A 27,736-nucleotide genomic window follows, 5' to 3' on the forward strand; every position below is an offset into this window, starting at 1 on the left:
CAACCCAAGAGTCCTCCATTTTTAACTACATTTAGACATACTGAACCTTAAATGAACAACAAGAGCAGGGCGGTCCAAAGTGGGCCCATAGTTTTGATTTGGCAGCTACATGAAAATAAATAAATGAATCAATGTAGGTCTAAGCGGCACGTGAACACAAAAAGCAATTTAACAACACAAAGCCCACAACTCACCATTAATTTTCAGTTTCGGTCTTCCGAGGGGAAAAATGTAGGTAACCTCTGCGCTAGAGAATAAATTTCCCAGCAAGCTGATGTTCCATTTTTCATTTTCTTTTCTCTCTTTTTCTTTCTTTCTTTCTTTCTTTCTTTCTTTCTTTCTTTCTTTCTTTCTTTCTTTCTTTCTTTCTTTTTCTACCCACAAAGCAGAAAGATTGGCCCATTGTTGTTGTTGTTGTTTTTTACCATAATTTACAAAAACATCTTTAACCCTGTCCCATTGGGCTCAGTGTAAGGCCAACTGTTATGCTTTTCTTTCATTTTTGACCTATGAATAACAGAGCAAATATACAATTTGGGATTTGATGATGGCCTTTATATTATTCGTAACACTGTTGAATGTTCATGTGAAACAAAGGCACAAAGTCAAACAATGAGGTATGGTAATGACGTAACACGTCTCCCACATCACCGTAGTTCATTCTCAGTGTTTGTGTGCCGGATGCTTCATGCTTCCACATCACATCCACAGCCACGTCACAGTCATACCGAAGTGTGATTGGTTCATACTAGCAGTGATGTCACAAGTTATACTGGTATGTGTGATGCCACGATGTCAAAGGATAATGATAAAGATAATACGTTTTATTGAAGGATGCTTTTGAGCACGGCCAAGGTACAAATGCATAAAAAAAAAAAAAACGTTCAAGTAGCACTCAGACGGAGAGTAAAACAGCGGAACTCAAGGTCAAAGCACAGAAACTCTCTGCACTTCTCCACTTGTTGACAGTGGTCTGCCAACAAGGACATCGCGTGCAAAGTCATTCTATAGGTTTGCTGCATAACAACCTCCAAATGTGCTTGTTTTCGGGCTCTCTCCTCTCTCTCTCTGCCGTCCCTCAGCCTCCCATGACTGTCACGCTATCGCTGGCCACAAGCACGTCAGGAAGTGTTCCACATGTAGCAGCGTCTGTCTAATAGGCTTCTCGTTATGTCCACAGTTGTTGTTTTTCTAAGATGTGCTGTTTAGAATTAAAAAATGTATTTTGGTAATTGATTTTGTTTTATTTTCTAAGTGTCAAATGTGTCTGCAGTTTGAAAAAAAAAAAAAAGGCCCATCCAGTTCTGCTCAGGCTTGTTACACTGATTCATTTTCTCCTGAAATTTGGAGCGATCAACAAGGTCCGTAGATCAACAGGAAATCCTGGAGCAATATTTAAGGTCACAGGAGGACCAATGGATAATTCTTTTACACTATTTTCTATATTTCTTTCCTCACTGAGAGTATGACTTATAAACACCAGTGTCAATGTTCAGTCCTGTTAACAAAATAATTCTGGGTATGATGATTTTTTTTAACTACCCACTGCTAAACCACTTAAAGGTACTAAGTGCTCTCATTTTATCAGTGCTCGTCATGGATCGTTAACACTTTCCAAAAAAATACTGTTAATTTCAATCTGTCACTTTCATTTAGAAACCATTTCAAAAAAGAAATAAATGGCGTGGTTTGAGATGGACCATTCTAAAAAGATTATCATCCGCTGCTTTATTACTAAGCCTGCGTTTACTTGTGTCATGAAAACAACTAGTGATCGTCATGGAAATCAAGTAGACTCAGACTCCAAATCTTTGCAATTCTTAAAGCTTTGAATATTTAATGGATAACCGTTTCAGAGAAACATAGATACATTGCCACAGTGTTGCATGGATGTTAGAGTAGCTGAGAGCGGTGTTGGTCTTTAAACTGCAGTGGAGCAGAAGCCTGAAAAAAATAGGTTCCAGCTCCGTCTTAAAACTGCCACACTGCTCCAAGATTTCTCCTTCAAGTCTTTTATTTGTTTTAGCAATTATTAAGCTGCGTTAATAGTCTACAACTTAAATTTACAAAGATGGCAAAGTATGATACCTGATGTGAGCGTAGTACAAGTCTGAAAATAAGGTTTGCCCACTTAATGTGCACACCAGCAATCTTCTTCTCTGTGTGAGCCATTACGAACAATTCTGCTTCATGAGTCATAAAAATCTTTTATCATTAAAATATTTTTCTTCTTCGCAATCGCATGAACACGTATTTACAGCAAAGTGTTTAAACTGCAGCAATGGGATGCCCTTTTCAAAAGCAGATAAAATCTTATGCTACATTAGAAATCAGTGAGAACGGTGATCAAAATATATACCGAGTCATTTTATTTTATTTTTACAGTGCAGTTTGGTCTTTCCACCTGGTTCTTTTATATCAATACTGTTTTTCAAAGTGCTCTGTCAGGTCCCCTTCATGTCCCTTCTCCTTGCTGGTGTTATAAGTCTGTGTCAAAAGCACATGTGCTTGATATCGGGGTTTATTTTCCATTCATGTTTTTGATTGTCGGACATCTGTCCACTCCATTTTGGTGCTCTGCAGTGCCTGGGTTTTCTTTTCATCCACCAGCACGTAATCCACTCGGTGCTCATCAGACAGAAAAGGCTTCTGCTAGACACAGAGAGAAATTAAAAGACTATGATGTGTATAACTTTTCAAAAACGGTTTCCAAAAATATGTGTCAGTGATTGGAAAAAGGTATAGCAAAGTAACCTTATGTCTGTTGGAGTTGTCAGTCTCAAATGGTACATTTCTGCAAAACCCTGAGTGATAGATTAATTTCTGTAGATTTATCTATCAATTTATACCTTCTGGACAGGAGAGGGAGATGCAGAATTGAAATCTAGTGACAAGTAGTCCAGGTTTGATCTTCTGAAGGGTTGAACTGCTCCATCGAAGGGTAGAAAGAACTGTTGCCTTGAATCCTGTCAGAGAGAGGGAAACAGAAAAATAAGTGAAGACCTTCGTGAGTCATCACTCTTCCAGTTAAAAGGGCGTATAACAAATACAATTTACTGAACGCTTGCTAAGCTCAAAGCTGAGTTTCCAAAGAAAATTTGACTCACCAGCTAAGGAAGCTGGTTGATGCTAAGTTTTAAAAGCAGTGCATATATTTACCGGCCAAAATAAGGGAGATTGTGTCACACATTTGTGTCACTATTTTATTTGAGATTGAATATAACATTAAAAAAGACTTTTAATTTCAAAGAAAAATTAATTGGTTCATCCCAACCTCATTTGTCACACATCTTTCTTTTTGGTGCTTAATTCTCCTGTTCCGGGGTTGTTTTTCATTCGAGGTGATAGTCATCAACATGACACAAAGACACGTCGCAACTCGTAATCTGACAACTGTTGGTCGATGGTGAAATGACTTGCCAGAAATGCTCACAGTCTCCAGACCAACAAGCAGACAGCTGTTGCGTCCCAGTTAACTGGAATTTGAGGGTTCCCGTCAAGCGTGACATCACAAAACCTATCTCCTCCTGATCTCTCACTTTTTACATTTTCAGTGGAAATTTGAGCAAACGTTCCAGCAAAAAAAAAAAAAAAAAAAAAAGTCCTGTGACTGTGTCTCTTGGGAGGTGTAAGAAATATTTTGGGAACATGCAGGATTTCTTTACACATTAAGAATCATGCACAAGCTCCCTCTGGCTTGATTTATTAGAAATGATTGTACATGGAGAAAAAAAAAGGTGGTTACTTATGATTTTGAGCCACGTGGCAGACATATGGAAAAGAACCAGTTACAAAATGAAAATATATTTACTCTCAATCATAATGTATCAATGATTTGCTGTGTGGAAAGGTTAAATCATTTTACAATGAGTACATCCTTGAGTCGCTGTACCAAACAATAGTCCACAGAAAGTAAATGTTTAGGTTCAACTGAGGAGAAGGGAAATTACATCCAGTTCATCGTGTTGCCATGATGACCACCAAACAACATCTATTTGGGTGCATTTAATGTGTCCCCCAAAAAAGTGCACGCCGATTATTTGATTTTGCTATCGCACTTCTCTGAAAAATCCTTATCTTAACTCTGGTAGAAAGAATGATATGATCAGGATGTTTCATGCTGTTTACTGTATGTTAAAAAAAAGTGTCCACATTTAATATGTTGTTGTTGTTGGGGTTTTTTTACCACTGAGGTGCAGTTTGCGTCTTCATCTCCATTCTCAAGTCGTCTTTCGAGAGGTAAACAGTTCACTGAGAAGCTGAAATTACATTAAAAAAACAAACAAATGAAAAAACAAGTGGATTTTAATGTGTGACCAGCTACTATATTATCACAAAAAGACAAAAAACAAAACAAAACTATAAGTACATTGATCTCATAAATCTAAGATTTAATTGAATGTATTAGTAGACGAAAGGGTAGTCCCATGATCATGACTTGTAACCTGTCTTTACTGTTTCTGTTTAATGCATTTTAAAAACAATATGTGTTGCAAGCAATAAAGTGGGCAATATTTAACATTTGGATCAGAAAACACAAATTGCAGATTTTCACATTTGTTATTAAGACCTTAAATCTGCATATTTAGAGAGGATTGGGCCTTAATTGCAGTTTTATGCCATGCGCTATGCACAACAAATGATAATTAGCAAAACAGAGAAATTGTGGACAGAGACGTTGTCCTCTCTCACCGTGATTCGGTCATTGTTCTGCTCAGAGGAAGATGAGTGGGACACTCTGTGATAGTGGAAAGGCCTCTTAAGTCAAGAGGTGGAGGTCGAGCTGCGAACCAAGACAGGACAAAGGTTATTGGTCCCTAATGTGCCACCTCGTACAGATCAGTGTGTGATGTTTGATATCTAAATACATGCATCGTATCAGGTCTGCTATCACTCACCCCTCCTCAAACAAGGCTTGAGATGCCGGTGTATTGGAGGTGGTGCCAGATCACCAGGTTGACAGATTAAAGTGCTGAGAGACGCGGAGGACTCAATGGAGGTGTTTGTATTGAGGGCAGTGACAGGGCTCATGGGGATGTAGCCGTCACATTCACCAGTGGTAGCAGGGGGAGACGGGGAAGCCATGGGAACATATGACCCATCGTCCTGACTCTGAACTCGAGTGGTATTTAAACAAGGCTACAGAGAGACAAAGCACAGATCCGACAAGTGGATTTAAATGTCATTGCAGTACATATACTTGGGTTGAATTTCTATGTTTAACTCTTTATTGCATTAGAAGAGATTTTATTCAAAAGGTCTGCACGATAAAGATGAAGCTAGAATTGGTTGGATTCTCACTGAAAACCTTAACACACCGGCCTCTAAACCACTAAAAAAACTGACACCAAAACTGAAACTGTGTCACTGATGAAAGGTGAAGTGAGTGTGCTGATTCTGAAGTTGCAGGGCAAAAAAGTGAACCGATATATAATTCTGACTGAAAACAGTATGTTAAAAACAAGTATATGCAGAGCTAATAAGCCTGTACACCTCTATCAAAATTGTCTCACATTCTCTGCCATTATTTGGGATCTTACCAAATGAAGACTCCGCCTTCTGTTGTTCATTGATCTATCAGCCTCCCCTGAAAGAAACATAAATTAAAAACAAACAAACATGATTTTCTCAGCTGTTAAGATCAGCTGTTGTACAGATTAACCTGTGTGCTTTTAGATTGGAAAGCACGTGTGTAACTCATTTTTCTTAGAATGTACCTATTTTGAAATGGTCCAGGCTTGACAAAGAGGTCCTGCGGAGGAACAGTGCAGCGTGGTTTTGGAAATTCCATGCACTCATCGCCCTCAGCCTTTGACCTCCTTCATCACTTTGCTGTTCTGACAGGTGGTTAGGCTTTGGTGGCAAAGGGGGAGGTGTTTGTCTGTCACTTGATCCCTCAAATGATGCTGAAGAATACGGTTTGTCAAAAAGGAAGACATTTGTGGCACCGTGTCGTACTGGAGAAGAAGAGGCTGCTGGTAAAGCCATGCATGGAGCGCTGAAAGGAGGGTTGGCTAACCTTCCGTGTGTGAAAAGAGACAGACCAGGGCTAAATTTAGAGATGCTGGATGAAGAGGAATCATTGCAGAGGGGTGAGGGTACAACGTCCTTGACAACATCATCTGATGACTTCTGCTCCAGAGAGATCTCAGAGTTTGAAAAGCTGTCGTGTCTACAGATGAGGAGACAATGAAAACATTGCAGTTGTTAAACATGAATTATAGCCTAAATGTTTATTTGGGGTCAAGGGTTTTTGCAGATCATACACACCTACAAGTGTTAACACTCTTCGTCTCACACTGTGACAGAAAGAGATAGTCTGGAGGGTGACTAGAATCGAGTTGACTTGACAGAGACGCCCTGTCGGAGCTGTCAGGTGACGGCTGGAAGGAGGTTGGGGTGTGGGGAAAGCCTTCTTCTGAGCTCTCTGTAGAGAAAAACCAGAGGAGAGCATGTTGTTTGAGAAAGCTTACAACCCCAAAGGAACGATAAGAACACTGCTCATTCCAATAGCTTACTGGTGCAACCATACACAAAAACACACATAGATATCCCCCAACACACATCCACATTTGTAAAGTGTAAGCATCAGGTGAGAGGAGTCATGTCATGTATGCAGACACATTGAGAATAGACACAAGGGAGCTGTCTCCCCGTTCCCTCTTTTGTTTATATACTCTCCAATCTTTTAGTCTTTCCTTTTCACTCGGAGCCACTGAGTCAAGGCCATCCCTGCAGAGCTATGTGGAAAACTTCCAAAAGTCTTTGCGTGTTCTCATAAAACATTTGCTACTCTAGATAGATGTCTGTTGTCTCTTGTGGGCGCAGAAGCTTTTATATTCTTTTGCAAAAGTTATGAGGTGCCTTCATACAGAACTTCTGGGATCTAACCATGCCCTACTTAGTCTCTGCTTCATTAAGATAACATAATTTGATTCGAAAATGTTAGAACACAAACAGAAACAACTGTTAACACTGCTTAGATTGTGGAATACAGTTTGGCGCTGTCATCAATGACTTGTGTGTCTTTTCCTTCTGTGATTCACAGTTAAATTGAGCGAATCAGTAACTTTGGCCTGTTGTTCTTTCTACCTGGCAACGATGACAGTGTTCCTACAAACATTATCATTAAAATTATTCTTGCAGTTAATGCCACGGTAAGGGACAAAAGAGTATTTACTCACACGAAAAACCCCAACCCCTTAAATGTGAATATGACCTCAGATCTGTGGCTTCCTGTTGATTTGAACTCTGCATAATGATACACCTACATATTTTTCAGCGCCAATTTTATTTGCCAATTATGATCTTCTTCTTCTTCAAAAAAAAAAAAAAAATTCTGACGATTAGGTTTGAAATTTCAAAATAGCCCGTTGTTGCTGCAGAAATGAGAGCAGATATGATTCGTATCAAATGGCTTTAACCACAGCGCTGTGACATGTGATTGTATGTGGGTTTAGGAGCTCAGTTATAGAAAAGTATCAGCTTGTTTAAGTGACTTGAAAAGACCACAGCTCCCCCAGAAAACACATGGTGTCAAAACCAGCGAACCACCCAGTAATATATGTTTTGTTAAGTAGAAACTAAGGGTTATTTTTGGCCCTGCTCTGTTCGTACAGCTTATCACGAGTTGTAATTTGCATGACTTCTCAGCTGTCGTGATGATTTAGAAGCATGAGATGGATTATTTTGATGAATCATCATTTCCTTCTTTGAATCTTCATTTTCCTTTCAAATACCACAAGGTTCTTTAAATTTAGAAAACAAAAACATTCCGGACTATACACCATGTAAGTCTCACTCACATGAGAAACTCTGGAAACCCCAAAAGAACCGAGAGCAAATTAGACAAATAAATGACAAAGCTGAAGTGTTGCCGTTTTTTTTTTTGATAATCACATCTCTGGGTTTAATATGTTTACATAGATACTCAGTTAACGTTTCTATCATAACCAAATCAATATTTTTGTTTTGATCTTATTCTGATGGTTTAAAAGATAAAGCTTCCTCTTTCCTCAGCTAGTCAATGATATGAATCTCTCACATCTACATTTACCATGACGCTGTGTTGACCCGAAATACTGTCGAACACGACAAGACTGCATGTAAAAAATACATAATAATGCAAGCAGATCATTGGACTACTTTATCATGTGATTTTATGTATGCACGCGTGAGAAGGTAAAATCATTTTTAAAAAAACCTCTGAATGCTGCTAAAAGTTATGTGTTTGAATTGGAGGAGCAGCGCTGCTCAGTGAGAGAGGCGCTATGCTTGTCCTCGGTTTGTTCTCATACGACAGCTTCTCGTGCATGCTAACACTACGTCTCATGAATGTTTCAGGGAACGTCTTCAGTTATTTCACCGAAGACCACTTGGACTATTCTTGAAAAAAAAAAAAAAAAAAGGTCAAAGGTCAAGGTTTCTGTCACGGGCACACAACCCTTCTAGTTTAGATGACTATATGAAGCAAAGCACATCTTTACAAGTGTATTATTAACTGCCAATGTCTTCAGTGCCTTTTTTTCACTCTAAATTTATGGTGCTGGCCTCATTACGAGTGCTCTTATAGGTCAGGACTCGGGGTCAGGAGATGCTTGCTCTTGCAGCACCTATATGATATGAGAGAAACTATTATAGTAGAGTAAATTATTTATTTATTTATTTAGAAGATCATCCAAACACTGAACAGCGTAGATCCACCATTGAAAGACTGGGATCTACGTCCTCCTCACTATGGCTCTCAGACTGATCGGGGACATCATTGTCACCATCAGCTCATTTATACCAGATATGAGAGGGGGCATGCTCCGGTTGGTGCTCTTGGTCAAAGTGAAATAGTGGATGTGAAAAATAAAAATAGGGTCCTGCTGGTCCATCATAGATTTAGTTTGAGTGCTTTCCTGCCCCCTCCCACCCAAAAAAGGTACAAGAGACAACATATGAAACTGAGCCAAATCGAAAATTTCTGTTACAAAATATACCTGCGTCCTCCAGACTCCCAAACTGGCAAATTTGACTGATACTACTGATCCAGCTGTTCATCTCCTCTTCAGTTTTGGCCACCAGGTAAAAAACACGAGACGACGTCTTCACCACAAACAGGTGCTTCTCGTGGAAGTCTCGCTTTATCCGGAGCTGCCCGTTGAGCATTTCCACCTCGCACTCCGTCAGGTCAATGGTACGGATCGGCTTTTTGGAGTTCTTGCTTTGATAGTATTCTAGCACATCAGGGTTCCCACTCATACGGCCTCTTCGCAGCACAAACCAGCGCTTTCTCCATGCCTGCAGGAACAAAGGGGAACAGACAGTTTTAACGTTTCATTTTTATCTCGACACTTATATTTTAAGCATACTTCTTCATAATTCAACAGTAACATTTAGTCATGACCAGTCATGGGAACAGGCTTCTGCTCACAAGAGCTTACTTGGCAACTTTAAACTCAATTTTTTTGCTTTTGATACGGGTTGTAAGTGGAACCTTAACTCAAATTTCCCAGAAGTACAAAGAAGAGGAAGTTCACTGTATTCAGCAGAAAACTACAATTAAAAGGATATTTATACAGTACATGGTCACTGCTTCAGATGGACGTACTGAAAGTGTCCAAAAGTTTTACCATAAAGATCTACATGTACTGTAAAATGCAATGGCTGGAGAAAGTATTTAAAAGTCAAAGTCACTGTTCACACTTGGTTTTGTGGCTTTTGCACACTGTTGAGGTGCAGTTTCTCATGATATTTTCGTGTTGTGAAACTTTTTTTTTGTTTTTTTTTTGGTGTAGGTGGTTAACTTACCCCAGCATTCTATGCTTAGTAATTTATGTCCATGTGAGGAAACAATAAGACACGCCTCAGTTTCTGTTAATACCACCGGGTTTGAGGGGAAAACAAAACTAGATCGTTTATGCAAGAAACGGATCCATTTTTGTGTTTTCTTAAGTTTGTGGGGAAAAATGCAAAGAAGGAGGAAAGTTTAATTCGCTTTGATGACAGCCACTCCCACTGAACAGCACGCTGAAGCTGCTGTTCAACCAGTGTAGAGTTTAAACTGTTAGATATTAAAGTAATACTTCTAAACTTAAAAACTCTTTTTACCTTTCGGCTGTCTTGACCTCAAAAAGACATATATTTCTCCCTCGCGTCTTTGTGACACCAGAATGCAGAAAGAGCCGGGTATGTATGTTTAGCTTGAAGTAGCTACAGTACAACAAAACCCCCAGCAAAACTCTCCTAAAACATCTGTTTACAATTCTCGAGCACATCATCTGGAATAATTTCACCTTCTCCTCCTCAAGCCGTGTGCTCAGTAATCTACAAACACTTTGATATGAACTAAAAAAAACAACAAACCACAGCACCTCATTTTGGCACTAAGATGAAGGGTGCAGGTAACTTGGCTCAACTGAATGCACCACTGATAACACTTGGTGCTGAACTGAAAATGTGATTGTTTCTTTGTTTATTCAAAGCGTCGTGGAATAATGAGCATACAGCCAGATGAGGAAGGCGTTGATCACACTGGACGATGCACTTGAGAGGTTGTGGGAGGGAAAACGTGTTTTGTGAGCCCAAGACACCTATTTATTATTGTATGAAAAGTAAAATACATTTGACACCCTATTAAAACATAATTCAATCAAATGGTCTGGAGAAAAATGTACAAAAAAAAACAAAAAACTAAAATTTGCTTTAGTGAGTTGGCTTAGTTGTCATGTGGCCTGAGTGTCGTCATCAGATTAACTGTGTTTATTTATGTGACACCGTATCAGACACAAGGGTTATTCAAAGTGCTTTACAGGCAGAAGAGAAAGGGGTCCAGACGTAATGGATACAATTTGACTTGAAATTAAATTATGTATTAAATGCATGAGTGACGTTATTAAAGTTTCTGAAGTAAGGAATTAATGACAATTGTTGAAGTTGGTTTCCTCAGCAATTTCAAAGATTCTGCGCTAGAAAATGTAACAGGGAAATCGCTCACATATGATACGACTGACATTAACGGAGAATCCACTCCTTTCTCCTTTCCAGTCAAGGAAGCCATGATGATGTGAGTCAGCATGCAGGACCTGGAATCCGGAGCAACTCATCGAATTAATTCTATTTTTTTAATCCTGCACTTTTTTGTGATGGGTCATTATGTTACATCGAAATAAGGGGAGTCAAAATAATTGATTAATTTCCAAGAATTGATCATTTATATACAACAATAGCACACTTCATGCTCTTGCCCTTTGACTCTGTGTGTGTGGATGTAACTAATAAATGGAGAGTTATGAATAACCAGCTCAGTATTACATCTAGTGCTGGAACTTAAGACCCCACAAATCATTGAACATGCTCAGCAGTCTTGAAACACAACGAGAGGCACACGTTGTCACTGACTGTCGAATTGTGCCTTGAAATGATCCGTAGGTGGTAATTAGCCGATAATTGTGACTGCCATGAACAGAAGAAAGTGTTCTGAATAACTGGAATAATAAAGTTAGACTATTCCTTTTTTCACATTTTTTTACAAAAATCTCTTTGAACTGAAATATTCTAAATGCTTAACAAAGTCCAAATGCATTTCATTTTGATGACTTCATCAAAAAAAAGTGTCAATAATTTGACTGACCTTTGTTAATTGCCCAACAGTACTAATATACCTAAACCCCCCACCCCCAAAAATGGCAGAATCAATGATGCTGAATATTAACTATTCGACATGTACTGACTTTTCTCTACAAATTGTTTGAGGATTTGTTTTTCTCTGAACAAGTGAAAAACTGTAACGCTCTATTATCTTCAAGTGACACAAGAAACAGACTCTGGTAAGTGAGGGCCAACCACACAACACACAGCGGAGTAACTCGACACAGCAGATGGCCGTTAAATGAACGTTTGTCATGGCAGAAAGTGGAAATGCGATGTTGAAAGAAGATGACGTGACAGAGTGTATGTCAGAAAGGATCGGGTCTTAACTCTGTTAATGTTTCTGTTACTTAACAAAGTGCAAAAGGAAAAATAAGGAGCTGCAACCAAGGTCTACAACACACACATTTGTGACCACCACACCTCAGTACACGTGTTATGCAGACATTTATTTTCATATTGGGATGAGCCGGACATTTGAATGAGACAGATAGCATACCTGCCCTCACGACTGTCTCACTTTGTTCTCTTGGCATCAACAGGATTTCCATAATAGTTTCTATTACAAACACACACACACACACACACACACACACACACGCACATACACACACACACACATTCTGACAAAAGCTCCTCCTCCATTTTCACAGGAGGAAGTGCAAACAGCCATCATATAGCTGGACTATTTCTGCTCACCGCTCATGACTGAAGTGTCTGGCCACCACTGACATTACTTCCCATGTTACACAATAAACACACACATCGCACAAACTCAAAAACACACACACACAAATGCACGCGCACACATGCACATATACACACATACACACACACACACACACACAAACACACACGGAACAAGTGGCCAGCCTAACATTATCACATGACCCCCCAACAACCGCACAACAGTGAAGGCTATATGCTGTTCATGTAAGCAAATATTTGCTGCAGGAGTCATTCCCATGTCTGCCTGAGGTGCATGTACAATTTGTGACATATTACTGTTGTCCCATTGTCATAAGACGTTGTTGTCATAACTACAACGTGACTCCACCAGCCAAAATACAAAATAGACTGTTATTAAAGGAATGAGGAAGGAGGAATGACAGCTCAGATTAACAGAACTACAAGCCTATGATGTGTGTTAAACTGCTCAGTCCACACCATAACACAAACAGACACGCGCACACACATGTAAACACTAACTTGCTATTCCTACACCTTTGGTAAAATGGCATCTAGTGTGTGTGTGTGTGTGTGTGTGTGTGTGTGTGTGTGTGTGTGTGTGTGTGTGTGTGTATTTCTATACTCACAAATCTCTTTAGCTTCTTCTCTGGGGGAGATTTAATGAGCCAGCCGTAGCAGACCACATCCCCAGCACTCATCTTGACTGCAGAGCGTGTCGTCCTCGCTGCTGCTGCTGCTGTTGCTGCTGCTGCTGTTGCTGCTGCTGCTGCGAAACTGAGAGCGGTGCAAAGCATATCCTGTGTTCTGGTATTCAGCCCAGCCACTCTAAAAGGAGGAAGTCAAGAAATTGATCACACTGACAGAGAAGAGAGCGAGAGAGAGAGAGAGAGAGAGAGAGAGAGAGAGACAGACAGACACACACACACACATACACACACACAGTCAGGGAGCAAGAAAGAGAGGATCATTTGTTTATGTGCTCCAGTGCTCTGGGCGAGTGGATGGAGCTGTTGTTGCCCTTTGCAGGAGTTAAAAAAGACAAAATACTACACGTAATGAGGTTTGACAGGTTTGAGGATGACATTGTATTAAGCAGAAACTAGCCCAGCTCCATGCTGCTACAAGATCTTATCTTAATTTTCATGAGAAAGAAACCAGACGTATCTGCAGCAGAAGATCAGAATATTAACCTGCGGTATATTTGAAGCTTAAACAAGGGTGTTTTTTTCCCCCCAGCAAGGCTAATATTCCTTTTGATTCTGTTTGCTTCTGTCACAGGACTCTCTGAGTGAATACAAATTTACTGGTCAAATTTAAGGTGTGAAATATCTTTTATCTAATGGGAGATTCCCACCTTAAATTTAACAAATATATTAAGATATCCTTGAAAAAGTAAATTCTCACACATTCAGGCTGGGGAATGGAGAGATTATTTAAATGTATTTTTATTATCTTTCTGCATTCAAGTTACTGTTTAACTTCTTGGCCTTAAGCAGCCTCTGCAAATATCAACTCTTTTGACGTAACTGTGTAATTAAAAATGCAGATTGATGTTGGAGGACCAACACAAACCAACATGGCCAAGAGATGCTCTGGTTTGTAGGACTGGTTCTCGCTAATAATAAACCCAAATAAAATTGATTAGTTGTATTAGTTAGAATACAAGTTTTACTAATAATGGTGCTGCAATAGTAGAAGTATTGTTGGAAGTAAAAGCAGTCGCAGTACTGCAAACCAAACAGTCGAGCGCCTACTTTGTTTAAATTGTTTTCTTAAAAACAAGAAGTGACAAGTCACAGACCTCGGCCTCGCTCCCTGTAATGTTTCCTGAGCGGCTAATGAAAATGCCCAGTGACATTTATATTTTTATGAAAATAACATATTATGACTCTGTTTTTGTTTTAAATGAGAGTGACAGGAGTGTGTTCATCTTTGGCTGATCTCATCCTTGTTTGCAGCTGATTACACAAAGTAACACATAGTTTCAATAATAACATGACTTCAAATAGCAGTTACATTGACAGAAAGGCCAGTCAGTTCATGGCAACAAGGAGGTGGTCCAATCAGCTGATCTGGTCCAATCAGCTGATCTGGTCCAATCAGCTGATCTGAACCCGCTGGGCCACTGCACTTGCAGGTAGATGTTGGGTTAAACTGCTTATTTTCAGTGGTTTCAAGTGACATTTCACACGGGAATTGATTTTGAGTCACCCACGTATATTTAGCTAATTATGCCCCACAGTCCCCAACTACAAAAACAACAACAAAACATTTCAAAAAAAGTCAATTTATAAACTCTCTCGCACATCATCCAGTCCTCTTTAATCTAATCCACATCTCCTTCATCCACCTGTATACTAAGTAATTTTGATTTGAGCTAAAAACAAACTGCAACACTTCCACTGAACTGCAAGGGTCAAAAGCAAAATACACTTTTATGCGTGAAATACTGAATGACTTTTCTTGATTTCTGGACTTCATTCAAAATCCACAACTGATACCTCTTCAATATTTATGTCTTAAGAGACAAGACGCTCTAAAGAAAACAGGCGTGTGACTTATTGGTTTGTGGTGTTGATAATGTGTGAATTTGTTTCCTTCTTAAAAGTCCAGGTCTCCAGGTCATTGGCGTCTGTGGGGCAGGTTACTCCTGTCAGATAATTACATTCTATAAAACTTGCTTACATTATGGAAAAAAAAAAATCTGAGTGAAGAATTAATACTGTGGCAGGAACTCTAGATGTGAGACTACCCACTCCAGTCTCTGATCTGTCCATGAATTTTATGTCCTCTCTCCCAATGTTGACAAAAGAGAAAAATAATTTAGTGATGTGTCTAGAAAAACTGCACCAGAAACACAACCTTCTCTGTGGAACGCTTGATCAAATGCATCAGAAACACACATGCTCAAGTGGAATATATGAAAACAACAAAGCAAGTCAAGTTAAGATTTGCTGTGAAATTATCCCATAAAAGAAATTCACCTCACAAGGTCTCCTGACAGATGTTAAACAGTTTTTCTGTCAACAACAAAGACATCCCACATATCATGTAGCCTCGATGCTTTGTCTCAGATTGCCTCTCTGAAGGGAAGTACACATATTCTCACTGTCAACATGTAAATGGTTCCCAGCAAGAATAATTTGCTTCCTTTGTATGAATAATCAAGTTTAAACACACGATATTGGAGAAGGGAAGAGAGCAGCTAAATGGTAATTTTGACTTGTTACGCTATGAACACACCCACATTCAGCTCTCCTCATTCTGCATGAGCAAAGACTACATGATAAGCCCCTGTTTACTGTTCTGGTCACTGGATCTCACTGGATAATATTTTCAATTTGTCAAAATACAAATAACTCCACATAAATGTGTGTGTGTGTGTGTGTGTGTGTGTGTGTGTGTGTGTGTGTGTGTGTGTGTGTGTGTAAAGTCTGTTTTGTTTTGTTACATTATGTGTGCATTCACATGTGTTTATCCTTTACTGGTATCTGCTCCATGCCAACGGATTGCATGTCCAAGACAAGCCTGTGGAGGGCGGCATCACACTCTGGCGACAGGGTGCTTCATCGGGGGGAAATGTAAAGACGCAAAGGATCCAAACAAAGTGTAACACAATTGAGTGAGAACAAGGGTAAAGTCACTCGCCAGCCAATCAGGTAGCACGTTATAGCAACGTTAACGGCTGACACCAGAGAGCCTTGACGGAAAGAGGTGGAAATAGCCTCCACTTGGTGTAACAGCATTAGTAACTGACAGAACTGAACTCAGATTCTACATTCATAATACTTATGTAGTTATATGATCTTAAATTACAGCCGTTATAAAATGAAAGTAAGTGGACGAAAGAAAAAAAAGTGAATACCCGGTTACTGTAACAGAACGTCACCACTAGCTAGGTTATTAGCTGCGACGCCATCTTGAGTCCATTCAATGTTGCAGTGGTGAGCGGTCTTACTGCCCGAAGTCTTTAAAATTACCCAGAACTCCTCTGAAACATATGACCTGTGGCCTTGAGTAGCGCGGTTCTGCTTCGGTGTGCTGGCTGAGTCGGGACTGCATTAACGCTAGCTAGCATTAGCGTTCCTGTCCTATCGGTCGGCTTGTACAGGTAGAACCACAGCAGCGGAGCTAAGCCACAATGCTGAAATGTAGAACTGCATGGAACAGGCTCGCACCTCTTGCTAGATCCTCATCTTCTGTGTGCCGGCAGAATGTGAGGAGATCAGGTACGGAACTTGTTAATGTAACTTGCTGTCGTCTCGGTAGTTGACCTTAAATTAAAGCAGACATTAGCGTCACATGTAGCATTTTATCACATTAGTGTCAGTTCAGTAAGATGAGCAATGGGCTTGTGTAGTATTTTGCCCTTCCTTTGACTATTATTAAACTGAATTAGCAAATGGCACCATAGCACCAAGAAACTGACTGACATTTCGATAGCTAGCATAAAACTAGACAGCACCTCCTACCTGAATTCTGCAGTGAATAAATGAACTTGTGACACTGTGACAATTGCTATCATTTTCATACGTGGTCCCAGTGCTGGTACGTAGATGAGTTATTACAGGTGTTACACCACGGTATGTACCCTGTCAGCTTTTGTCATGTTCACTCTACTTTATTTCGGATTCGTGGGGATATTTCACCCCCGTTCACCTGCATGGGAGAGGTACATCTGGAGCAGCCTCACCTGGATAATGTGTGGAGTTTGCAAACCATAATTTCAAAGTTTTTGAAAAATAGAAAACCTTTCGAAATTTGCTTTTCTAATACCTGAATACTGAAGTATATGTACCTCAGGTAAAACGTACTTCACATTAATTTATCTTAGAACATGTTTAAACTGTCTCAAAGCACCTAATTTGTCATTAATCTGAGTTGAAAATAATACTGTTGTAAGTTTGTATTCAGACGTTTTGTTTTATTTGCCGTGTGCAAACAGACATTTTACAGACTTTATGAACATGTGAATTTTCTCATAGTGATAGAAATTCAGGAATATTTTTGTGGTGAAAATGTGTAAGGCAAGGCAGTTTTTTTAAGAGTCAGTGGGGTAAAGTAATTCTCAAGAGTAGCTGATCATAACCAAGAGTTTTTGTTTTTAGTCAATAAAGCAGTCAATGGAAGACGAGGGTATGATGATATCGAGCTTGCTGTGATTTTTGTCAGCATTGTCTGCAAACACATACCACCTGCAGCGTATGCAGAAATAGCCACAACGTTTTGAATACTTTTTGAATGTAGAATCCCCTTTAACATCTCTTTTCTGCGTATGTCATGCTTTCATAAAGGACGGCTACTCTTTCTGGAGTGTTTTTAGACATGGTATGTCTGATTGGAATATCCTAATTACATGCTGATACCAACATTGTTCACAGATCGACTGATTTTAGGCCCAGATCAGATTTTGGAGGGGCAGTGCAGCCTCACGTATTGATCGGTATTCCACTCCATAGCCTGTACTGGACCATGAATGGCATCACAGGTCCATGTATGCAGTTCAGATAAATTGCTCTGGAATAATTTGATTATTTTAAAACTCATTTGCCCTTTCAATGAGAAGTGCAGCATAATATACTGCAATCTTATCATTTAACCCTTAGTATAAATGCCAACAGTAATAATTAAGATATTCTAGAAAAAATAGTAGATTTGTCGATTAAATTAGAATCAGTATCTGTAGAGGTCACAATCGGATCAGAATTGAACAAAGTGTGGATCGGTACATCTTTATTGCCAGATCTGTTATCCCATTTCAAAAGATGATTATATATTTTGACCCAGCTGAAAAATGGAAATGTTTTTAACTGTTTTTCAGGGTTGATCAATGGCAGAATACCAACATGTGTACCTGTGGCACAGATGTCCACTGGGCCTGCAGGGGGAGACACACAGAACAAGATCTATTTCCTTCTGGTGGGAGCTGCCACCCTTGCTGGAGGATTATATGTGAGTAAGCTCAATCTCTTTCGCATCAGTAAATGAAAAGAAAATTAATAGTGAACAGTTTTGAATCAGTGGTTGTGGTGGTCAGTTTGTCACCATGTTAACGTGGCTGAAAGCTGAGTCAACCTCAAATTGGGGCAAGTATACTGAGCAATAGTTAAACTGGATGATTGTTTTCACAGGCGTACCAAACTGTTACCGGAGACCAACGTAGATATGAGGAACGTATCAGAGGAATCTCATCCAGACAGCAGACATCAGCCACAACCATCAGTCTAGAAGCACCCGGTGAGCTTTCTTGATCTCAGTGAGAAACCGTTCTCTGTAGACCTGATTCCAAAAAAATTCCAAAGCTTTTCATGTCAGTGCCATGGCATTCCAATTTGATGAATTTCATTCATAATCAAATCAGTGTTTGATGATATTCTTTCCTTTTTCTTAGCTGTGGAATCCATCGAGACAGAGGGTAAGTTTTTTTGTTTTAATGTTTCCTCTCACACACGACCTTTATGTTAACATCAGAGATAAAATTTAAATAGGTTGTCAACTTAATCATGATATATTCATAACCACGAGCAAAGAGCTTGTGCATAAGCTACAAATGATTAGCATCAGCAAATATTTTCTGGTCAAATGTATTTTTTTATCTGTTTCACATCAGCAGACTGTCTGAATTATCCCGTACTACAAAATTAGCTAAAGACTGATGACGTTTGTTCATTTCTTTGTCAGCTGAGTCAGAACCTCAAGCTGCACCTGCACCAGAAGAGTTGAGTCCTCCGCCTACTGATGTTGAAGTAGCGGTTCTCAGTGAAACAACGGAGGTTGCCCCCTCCGCTGAAGCGACAGAGCCTGAGTCCCCCGCTGAAGCCACGGAAGCAGCGCCCCCTAGTGAGGCAACTGAGCCAGAGCCCACTAGTGAGGTGATTGAAGCAGCGCCCCCTAGTGAAACCACAGAGGCAGCAGCCCCCAGTGAGGCAACTGAACTCTCCCCAGGTTGTCTGCTTCCATTTCCACACACGTAGTTGCCTGTAAAACATTTGACCTCATGTATAAATTTCCTTTTGAACTAAAAAGTGAATGGAGCAAAAAAAATAGAAGCGTGTTAGATAAAGAATTAGTACAATCACACATTTGTAGACAAAATATTTTTAATAGGAACTGAGGTTTCGATAACAACACCAACAGGTTTTATTGGTTGGAACATAAAAGCAGCCCCATTCTTTTTTAAACTCCAGTTTATGCTCCATCCTTAATTGTCTCGGAGCAGTAAAACCCATTTTTGATGACGAGATAATTTATACATGAGATCCCTTAATATTTTATAGCCTCTCCTGTAGATTATTGTTGAGACAGTGTTGCTGCATGAACTCTGTCCCTTGGTGCATGTTTTAATTTTTTTTTAAACCTTGTTGTGTTTATTGAGGCATGCAGGGGTTGGGTGATATGGGCAAAAAATGAATATCACCATATTCAGGAGCCCGCTTTTCAATATGTATGTATATGCAGTATCCGTTTATATGTCTATACTGTTTGTATTTCAAAATATGTCTTGAGGTTTTGAAAATCATCAGTAAGGTAATCAGCTTGGTGTTCATCAGGTTGGTTCTGCAGGTGTGACACAGTGAATCAAAGCTGCAATTTTCAACTGACATTTCAGAAATAATTTTGTGAGAAATCTGATGTGCTATTGATTTTCAGTGCTGATTTAGGCACTGGATATCACAACTCTTGCCCGTAGAAAATGTATTCACAACACTCTGATGATATTCGGTATACTATATATTGATGTATATTGCCCAGCCCTTGAAGCATTTCATTTTGTGTATGTCCTCTAACCATGTTAATTAACCATTTGCAGTTTCACTGTGACCTTTGGAATTTCACACACTCACCTACTGTGTATTTTCCACTGTTAACTGCTCACTTTATCCTGAAATATAGCGTTTGGTGGTCATCTCTGCATTCTCCAAAAGCCCGTCGGCCCCTGGTGTTCTTTGTTTACATCTCCTGTCACTCTCTCTTTGAACGTGTCTTTTCACTTGGTGAAACTTTCTCCTGTGATTGCACCCGAACGTTACCTACAATGTGCAAATACTGGATGTGTTTATAATTGGAAGCTGCACTTTTATTCTTGCTGTGCTATAAATGCAACATTTTTAGAGAAGTTTCTAACGTCAACAGGAAGTGTTTAGACACAAAGGCGCTTGTGAAATCCAGTAAGGTCAAACACGCAGCAGCTTCCAGTTGTTAGCTGTGCATGCTCTGTGAAATGTGGGTCAGCCTGAAACGGTGCATGGATCCTGATGGTCTCCCCCTTTAATAATCTTCTAAAGCATTTAGTCTAAACCTAGACTATGGATTACCTTAACAGCAGAGGAGCCTGTGGTAGAAGCAAGTCCAGAGGAGGCCATAGAACAACCTTCTGCATCTGTAGTGGAGGAGGGTAAGATTTGAAAAAAAGGGATGCTCTGATCTGACATTGTTATGACACAGGATATGTTGGACTTTAGCTGAAGGTTTAGCTGCTTTTCAGCTCCCCCAATCTCAGACTGTCAAAGATGAAATTAACAATTCAGCTGTACCGCTCATCAGAGATGTAATTATGCCACTATACTGCCAGAAACCTCAGCCCCATCTGAGCCAGCCCCGGCTGAACTAACAGAACCACCCCCGGCTGAACTTACAGAACCATCCCCGGCTGAACTTACAGAACCACCCCCGGCTGAACTTACAGAACCATCCCCGGCTGAACTTACAGAACCACCCCCGGCTGAACTTACAGAACCAGCCCAAGCTGAACTTACAGAACCAGCCCAAGCTGAACTTACAGAACCACCCCCAGCTGAACTTACAGAACCACCCCCGGCTGAACTTATAGAGCCACCCCTTGCATCTGTTGTGGAGAGTGGTAAGGACTGTGCATGGTACCTGTGATCTACATCTGAGGGTTAACTGTGTCTTAACTGGCTAACAATGCGGTTATAATAGCAGAACCTGCAGCAGCAGAAAGCCCCGCAGCAGAACCGTCTGAGCCTCAGCCTGAAGTTGTGACAGAGAGTGGTAAGATTATAGTTGGAGCATGGTAGAGGGCAGACACTGACCTGGTTTTTCACTTTGATAATCCTATTTTCTTTTTTTTTTTTGTTAACATTTTTCTCATTGCAGCATCCACCCTCCCTGTCTTTTCACAGCTTTCTTGTAATATTAAAGGTTAAACCCTCACTTGAACTTTTATTTCTTCTTATTTACCAGGTTCATTTCACTCCGATACCTTTCAGGTGTATTTGTGTTGGTGGCACTGCTAAGCTGTAAGCCATCTATGATCATGAACTGACTGTGTCCCTCTCCCTCTCTTGCTTTTGCATCTCTCTCTCTCTCTCTCTCTCTCTCTCTCTCTCTCATTCCTGCTGTCACTCTCCTGCACCATTTCCAGGAGTGGACCTTGCACCAGCTTCACTCAAGGTCCCTTCACACGTCCCCTACCTCCTCATCGGCGGCGGTACAGCCTCGTTTGCTGCTGCCCGGTCTATTCGAGCCAGAGACCCTGGTGCCAAGGTCAGTCAGACTTCTGTTCCCACAAGCTGGTGGTAGTTTCTCAGTTAATAATCCACCAAGTTAGTCCTAGGATTCGCAGCTAAATATGAGTTTTTCTACAGGTACTGTAGCTGTGACTTAATGGCTCATGTTTTAAATGTTCCTACAGGTATTGATTGTGACAGATGAGCCAGATCTTCCATACATGCGACCGCCGCTGTCCAAGGAGCTGTGGTTCTCTGATGACCCCAGCGTGACAGAAACACTTCGCTTCAAACAGTGGAACGGGAAGGAAAGAAGGTGCGTTTCAGTTTCTCCTGTTGTGCGTCTTTTTTTTTTTATTATCCTTCTCAACACATTTCGTCACATGTTGTGATTATCTCTTTATATTTATGACAATTATGCTCAGTGATTTTTATTCTCTTGTATTTTTCCACAGCGTCTATTTCCAGCCCCCATCATTCTACATTAGTGCTGAAGAATTGGGCAGTGCAGGAAATGGGGGAGTAGCTGTTCTCACTGGCAAAAAGGTCAGTTTATTGTCTTTTTTTTTTTTTTTTTTTTTTAATGCTGACTTAATTTTTGAACATGGAAGCAATTCACTCAGTTATTGACACAGAATGTGAAATTCTTTGATAGTTTTGCATTTATTACTTGAATACTTCAATGTAATTATGGACCACCATGTTTCGATTAACCGTAGGTGGTTCACATGGACGTGAGAGGAAACAAGGTGAAGTTGGATGACGAGACTGAGATTGCATACGACAAGTGTTTGATTGCGACAGGTGAGACACTTCAATGTGCAGTCGTTGTACAGCCTGCTGATTAAACCGGGATCAAGCTAATTCTTACTGTTCTTCAGGGGGAGTTCCAAGAAATCTTCAAGTCATTGAGAGGGCAGGAGAGGAGGTGATGAAGAGGACCACTTTATTCCGCAAGGTCAGTGTTTAGTCACCAGAGGGCAGCAGCTGCTACTGTTTGTTTACATTTTCTCATGATGTTACTCTTTGTGACATATATACTGTATCTCTCAAACGGTGGCCTGGGTCTTTACTTATCTCAGCTTCATGCTGTCAGGCTTCTCTTTGAGAAAGGTCTTCACATCTAAGTCTGTGTATTAAGTAAATCGCTCATATTTCAGAGTGGAATCTCCTTGTTTTCTGTTTTCTGATCTGCTCCTGTTTTTTGAACCAACCACAACAAGATGAGAGCATGAGAGGGCACTGGCACCCAGTGAGAGATGAGTGTGTGCTGACCCTCAGGATTGAGAGCAGCTTGAAAGGAGGGCTGGAAGTCTGATTTTAATTACCTCTCTCGCTCTCTCTCGCTCTCTCTCTCTCTCATTTATTTATTCATTGCCCCCCCCCCCCCCCCAGCCAGTCTGTGGCCAAACCCCCAGTCACTATGAGATTCCACTTTTTAACTTATCACTGACAATTATTTGAGGAAATTTGGTACATTTTATTTCCCATCACAGATTGAGGACTTCAAATCCTTGGATAAAGTCTCCAGAAACATTCAGTCCATCACGATCGTGGGAGGTGGCTTCTTGGGCAGCGAGTTGGCCTGTGCCCTCGGCAGGAGATGTAAGACTGCCGACCAAGAAAGTGGCAACACTGATATTTAGAACAATTCTGCTGGCTTTTTTTTCATGTATGTATGTGTTTACTTACCTATCTCTTTTTTTTGTGCAGCAAATGAGTCTAGTCTGGAGGTGATACAGATGTTCCCTGAGAAGGGCAACATGGGGAAAGTGCTACCTGAGTATCTTAGCAACTGGACGACAGAAAAAGTCAAGAGAGGTTAATATGGTTTTGTTAGTAGCTCCAACTGAACTCCACCTCTCATCTGGTTGCCTCAAAAAATAGGTTTTGACCTCATCTTTAAAAAGATTCAATATTTCTTTTTCCAGAGGGTGTAAAAGTGGTTTCTGAAGCTTTGGTGAAATCTGTCACCTACAAAGATGATCGACTAGAAATCAAGCTGAAGGACGGTCGATTGGTAGGTGTAGACACACTCAGTGTGGTTCAGGAAAAGAATATTCTTATTCATAACCAATTATCCTGTGCTTCCGTTTGTAGATGAAAACTGATCACATTGTTGCAGCTGTTGGCCTGGAGCCCAACGTGGATCTTGCCAAGTCAGCAGGTCTTGAGGTGGACTCTGACTTTGGTGGTTATCGGGTCAATGCGGAGCTGCAAGCCAGGTCCAATATTTGGGTGGTAAGTTAGTACGTACAGTATATGGTGGTACTGAAATGGGAGGCATATCTATGCTGGAACATAGACAATTCTGCTCCGACAGCAGCAACATCTGCTTATTCAGCCGTGTTTGTTTAAAATCATCCTGTAGTTCAACTACAACGACGCACACTGAAGCTGATAACGCGTGGGAAGTCTATACTACATAGTCTCTGTGCCTTCTGTTGTGATGCAGGCAGGAGATGCTGCATGTTTCTATGACATCAGACTGGGCCGCAGGCGAGTGGAACACCACGACCATGCTGTTGTGAGTGGAAGACTAGCGGGAGAGAACATGACCGGAGCCAGCAAACCCTACTGGCATCAGTCCATGTTCTGGTGGGTATCTGACCACGCACTATTTCCTGCTAGTTATTCTAGGTCAAGGTTTTTCATAGGTCACATGTTCAGATTCTCCAGATGACTGTCATAGCTGCAAGCCACGAAACCATTCGAAAGTGCCAGTAATGCCAAGTAACTGAATTTTTGATTACAGCAATCAGTATTGAATAGATTTAAATAACTGGGGGCAGCACTTTTACAATTCAGCAAATAACTCCCAGTTCATTCCTTTTTAGAAGTCAGGCGAACATGCCTGATTGCTTTGAAGCCACTAATACCATTAAGTTCTAAAGTAGTTGAAATGCCTTCAGAGAAATCGCCAACAGAGGGCTCAGGGGTATGACAAGCAGGCGAGCCATTTTCTCCTAGCACATGCACTGAATCTGCTAGAACTTTTACTGATATGATCACAGGAGGATCTTGCCAGATATTGAGAGAGTTTACAAAACCAAGTACTATAAGGAAAGTGGTGCTCGGTACGCCGATGAATTCTGAGACGGCATGTTGTTAGCAGCTGGTGAAATATGACACACTGCTGACAACATGAGGTCATTGCCCCCCCCCCCAGGAAAGAAAGAGTTCGTCACTGCACACAGAGTGTGTGATCATAGATTGATGAATGCCAGGTTATTGTGCAGGATGGAAAAGACATTTTGCAAAAAGATTGTACAATTTCTTTTATCCCACAATTAAAGTCCAAACCCCAAACATACATCTGAAGTTTAAATTTATGCTTGTGCATGCTGCCACTTTTTTTTTAACTACTACTCTGAGCCTGCTGCAAGTCTTATCATGAACAGTTTTAACATGGATATGTGAACACGTCTGCCCAATGGAACAGCAAAAACATGGGCGTGGAGTCGTGCCGGTGCTGTGCAGAGGAGCCCCGGCATTCATGAAGCACCGGTCTGGCTTGTTGTGAATGATGCCAGATCCGGTCTACAGGCTCACTGAGGCGAATTACTGCAGACAGTAAATCTGTACGTTACTCCAGGTCACCAGCCAGCTTGGAACTCATCAGGTGGCAGTGGGGGATGTCACTGGAGTTCACAGCTACGTTTTTAACTAGTCCCCTCGCAGCCCTGTTTGTTTTACGTAATAGTGTGTTTGTAGGTACGCTAGCAGTTGCCTCCCCACAGATGAACCTGAGCAAAATAAAGATTTTAACTGAAATGCACAGATGTTTTTGGTTATTTATACTTTTGGTGTTGATTGAATGCAGGTTTGAAAGGGCCTGTCATTGTCTTACGATCCATAATGACATCTTGTAATCATCTCATCTCACAGGAGTGACCTGGGTCCTGATGTAGGCTATGAGGCCATTGGAATCGTGGACAGCAGCCTGCCCACAGTGGGAGTGTTTGCCAAAGCCACTGACAAGGATACACCTAAAGCTGCTACTGAGAAATCCGGTAGGAGTGTTTGAGCTAGTTTAAAAAAAAAAAAAAAAACTGAATCATTTAAAGCAAAAGGAATCATTTTAGTTTGAGCCACACGGGTCAGATTGAGTCTCATCAATTGAATGTGCTGCAGGAACTGGAATCCGCTCAGAAAGTGAAACTGAAGAAGTGGCCAGTAGCCCAGTAGCCTCTTCAACACTCGCCCCTGCAGTGCCGCACAATGACGACTACGGCAAAGGGGTCATTTTCTACCTAAGAGACAAAGTGGTGGTGGGCATTATCCTGTGGAATGTATTCAACAGAATGCCTGTTGCAAGAAAGGTGAGCCGTGTTATTTTGTTTGAAAAATATTGGGCGCTTCTTTGAGTGATCAAAAGCAAATCTTGAAGATGCCTTTGTGGGGCGTGTTGCTGTCTCATTCATACAAATTAGTTCAACAATCCTCATCTGGGCGCCACGTAGGAAACAGCCATTGAAAACCCCCCAGTCTGCCCTCCACTACACGGTTTTTTAATTGTTAATTTATGTCTTTTCTTTGTAGATCATCAAGGATGGTGAGGAACATGCAGATCTGAATGAAGTGGCCAAGCTGTTCAACATCCACGAGGACTAAGTTGCTGAAGGCACGTGCTCATCCTGGGGGTGGGGCTTTACGGGGACTCTGGCAGTCATTGCCACACAATAAGACACTTGATCATGGATACGAATGGGAGAATCAATGTAATTTATGTCATGTCGCTGATATATTTTCATATTTGGAATTTATATGTGCTGCACCTGTTTTTGTTCAGTTCTATTCAGGAGAAAGTAAAGTCTCATCTCCCTGCTACCACCAGACCTCCTTCTGCTCATGATTGTTAAAATCATGGTCAAAGTGAGAACGTCTGCGTGCCGTACCGCACCAGGCCAATAATGTTCACAATGCTTAATAGTTTCCCCGTGTGTGGACAGAGCAAATTGTGGGAAAAGCTGAAATAAAAGTTATTTTTAAATTGGAGTGATCCCATCCTTCTACGTGTTGTTAACAGCGCTAATGACCAACAAGTAGCCCCGCATTCTGAGCTGTGATTATTAAATGGCTGTTAAATTCTGTCAGCTTGAGATCATCCGTCATGAAACATTTTATCAACATGCGCTTGGAAGATTTATCGCCATTGCACACACGAGTGTAGGTGACACAGAACTTCGTTATAAAGCACGTGCTTTCAGTTTAAATGAAAAGAGGCCGGCGTGTATAAAGGACACCATTCAGCAGTGTGTAGAAGTCAGAATCTAATTAAGCAGATCCACTGTGCTCAACAAAAACAACATTAAAAGGAAGTTTGGCCTACTTATCCTGTCTGCGGGTGAAAATGCTCAAGCATGCAGAAACATTGTGTTTTTTCCTGCGATGCGTTTCTTGTTATTAGTAATGCCTTCATGTTTTGTACCCTCACATTTCTTATCCTGTTTGACACTGTGGGCTCCAGAGCGAAGTGAGGAACGGCCTTTCAAGTGGGAGGCAAACATGTGCAGCCATAACGGCCTGTCCCTTTCTGTCATATTAATTTTACATGACTAAATGGCTGAAGTCCCCCCCCCCCCCCCCACCCTCTCTCTTTCTTGCTATGGAGCAATAAACAGGAGCTTCCTCATTTATTTCCATTTCAATATTTCTGGCAATTTTTTTTGAACATGAAATCCTCAAGATCTAAATCTGTCACTTTTAATTAACTGGATCTTAATTTGATTTCAATTTTGAATGCAACAGCAGTCTTGCTAAGTTGTATATTTTTCTCTACTTTTCACACACAAAAATGTGATTGCATTTAATGCTTCTATTATTTTATATTCGGTATAGAAGATTGCAATTCATTTAACATTGCTTTTTAAATTAATAAATTCAGACTGATCCTGGTAAAATATTAAGGCTGTAATTTTCTTTTAAAATATATTCTAATA

The 27,736-nt window shown here is 40.6% G+C and overlaps 2 protein-coding genes across 12 annotated transcripts; one reads left to right on the plus strand and one right to left on the minus strand.

Annotated features, from left to right (window-relative positions):
- Positions 1-1,825: 1,825 nt before the first annotated feature.
- On the minus strand, positions 1,826-16,434 carry gab3 (GRB2 associated binding protein 3). 7 transcript variants are annotated; one of them, XM_086226643.1, is made up of 12 exons: positions 16,190-16,434; positions 12,951-13,180; positions 8,985-9,285; positions 6,271-6,427; positions 6,045-6,172; positions 5,718-5,906; positions 5,541-5,587; positions 4,899-5,139; positions 4,693-4,783; positions 4,187-4,259; positions 2,850-2,966; positions 1,826-2,652 (listed from the first exon to the last, which is right to left on the minus strand). In XM_086226643.1, the coding sequence occupies exons 2-12, from the start codon at positions 13,116-13,118 to the stop codon at positions 2,533-2,535; spliced, it is 1,632 nt and encodes a 543-aa protein (XP_086082769.1). In that variant the 5' UTR covers positions 13,119-13,180; positions 16,190-16,434; the 3' UTR covers positions 1,826-2,532. The 7 variants fall into 7 exon arrangements, with proteins under 7 accessions (XP_086082769.1, XP_086082768.1, XP_086082764.1 ...); XM_086226642.1 differs by having other exon boundaries at positions 5,718-5,957; XM_086226638.1 differs by having other exon boundaries at positions 5,718-6,172; positions 12,951-13,149; positions 16,190-16,432.
- aifm1 (apoptosis inducing factor mitochondrion associated 1) lies at positions 16,110-27,626 on the plus strand. 5 transcript variants are annotated; one of them, XM_086226633.1, is made up of 21 exons: positions 16,110-16,553; positions 18,146-18,276; positions 18,456-18,561; positions 18,716-18,739; positions 19,006-19,269; positions 20,648-20,719; positions 20,897-21,184; positions 21,268-21,336; positions 21,710-21,831; positions 21,980-22,110; positions 22,250-22,340; positions 22,514-22,598; positions 22,676-22,752; positions 23,291-23,399; positions 23,508-23,615; positions 23,726-23,814; positions 23,895-24,035; positions 24,250-24,392; positions 25,683-25,807; positions 25,929-26,116; positions 26,337-27,626. In XM_086226633.1, the coding sequence occupies exons 1-21, from the start codon at positions 16,466-16,468 to the stop codon at positions 26,406-26,408; spliced, it is 2,523 nt and encodes an 840-aa protein (XP_086082759.1). In that variant the 5' UTR covers positions 16,110-16,465; the 3' UTR covers positions 26,409-27,626. The 5 variants fall into 5 exon arrangements, with proteins under 5 accessions (XP_086082759.1, XP_086082758.1, XP_086082760.1 ...); XM_086226632.1 differs by having other exon boundaries at positions 16,111-16,553; positions 21,265-21,336; positions 26,337-27,625; XM_086226634.1 differs by having other exon boundaries at positions 16,114-16,553; positions 20,963-21,184; positions 21,265-21,336; positions 26,337-27,621.
- Positions 27,627-27,736: the final 110 nt, after the last annotated feature.

Source organism: Aulostomus chinensis, chromosome 15, assembly GCF_037954235.1.
Source record: "Aulostomus chinensis isolate RoL2024-O1b breed Wild chromosome 15, RoL_Achi_v1.0, whole genome shotgun sequence".
Lineage (NCBI taxonomy): Eukaryota > Metazoa > Chordata > Actinopteri > Syngnathiformes > Aulostomidae > Aulostomus > Aulostomus chinensis.

Excerpts from the sequence above, each read along its gene's own strand:
- gab3 (XM_086226638.1), bottom strand. The coding sequence starts at position 13,118 with ATGCTTTGCACCGCTCTCAGTTTCGCAGCAGCAGCAGCAACAGCAGCA. Across the intron at positions 4,260-4,692 it reads AGAACAATGACCGAATCACG|CTTCTCAGTGAACTGTTTAC; the intron begins GTGAGAGAGGAC and ends ATGTAATTTCAG. Across the intron at positions 2,653-2,849 it reads CTCCCTCTCCTGTCCAGAAG|CAGAAGCCTTTTCTGTCTGA; the intron begins GTATAAATTGAT and ends CTCTGTGTCTAG.
- aifm1 (XM_086226632.1), top strand. The coding sequence starts at position 16,466 with ATGCTGAAATGTAGAACTGCATGGAACAGGCTCGCACCTCTTGCTAGA. Across the intron at positions 24,393-25,682 it reads TGGCATCAGTCCATGTTCTG|GAGTGACCTGGGTCCTGATG; the intron begins GTGGGTATCTGA and ends CTCATCTCACAG. Across the intron at positions 26,117-26,336 it reads GAATGCCTGTTGCAAGAAAG|ATCATCAAGGATGGTGAGGA; the intron begins GTGAGCCGTGTT and ends TTTTCTTTGTAG.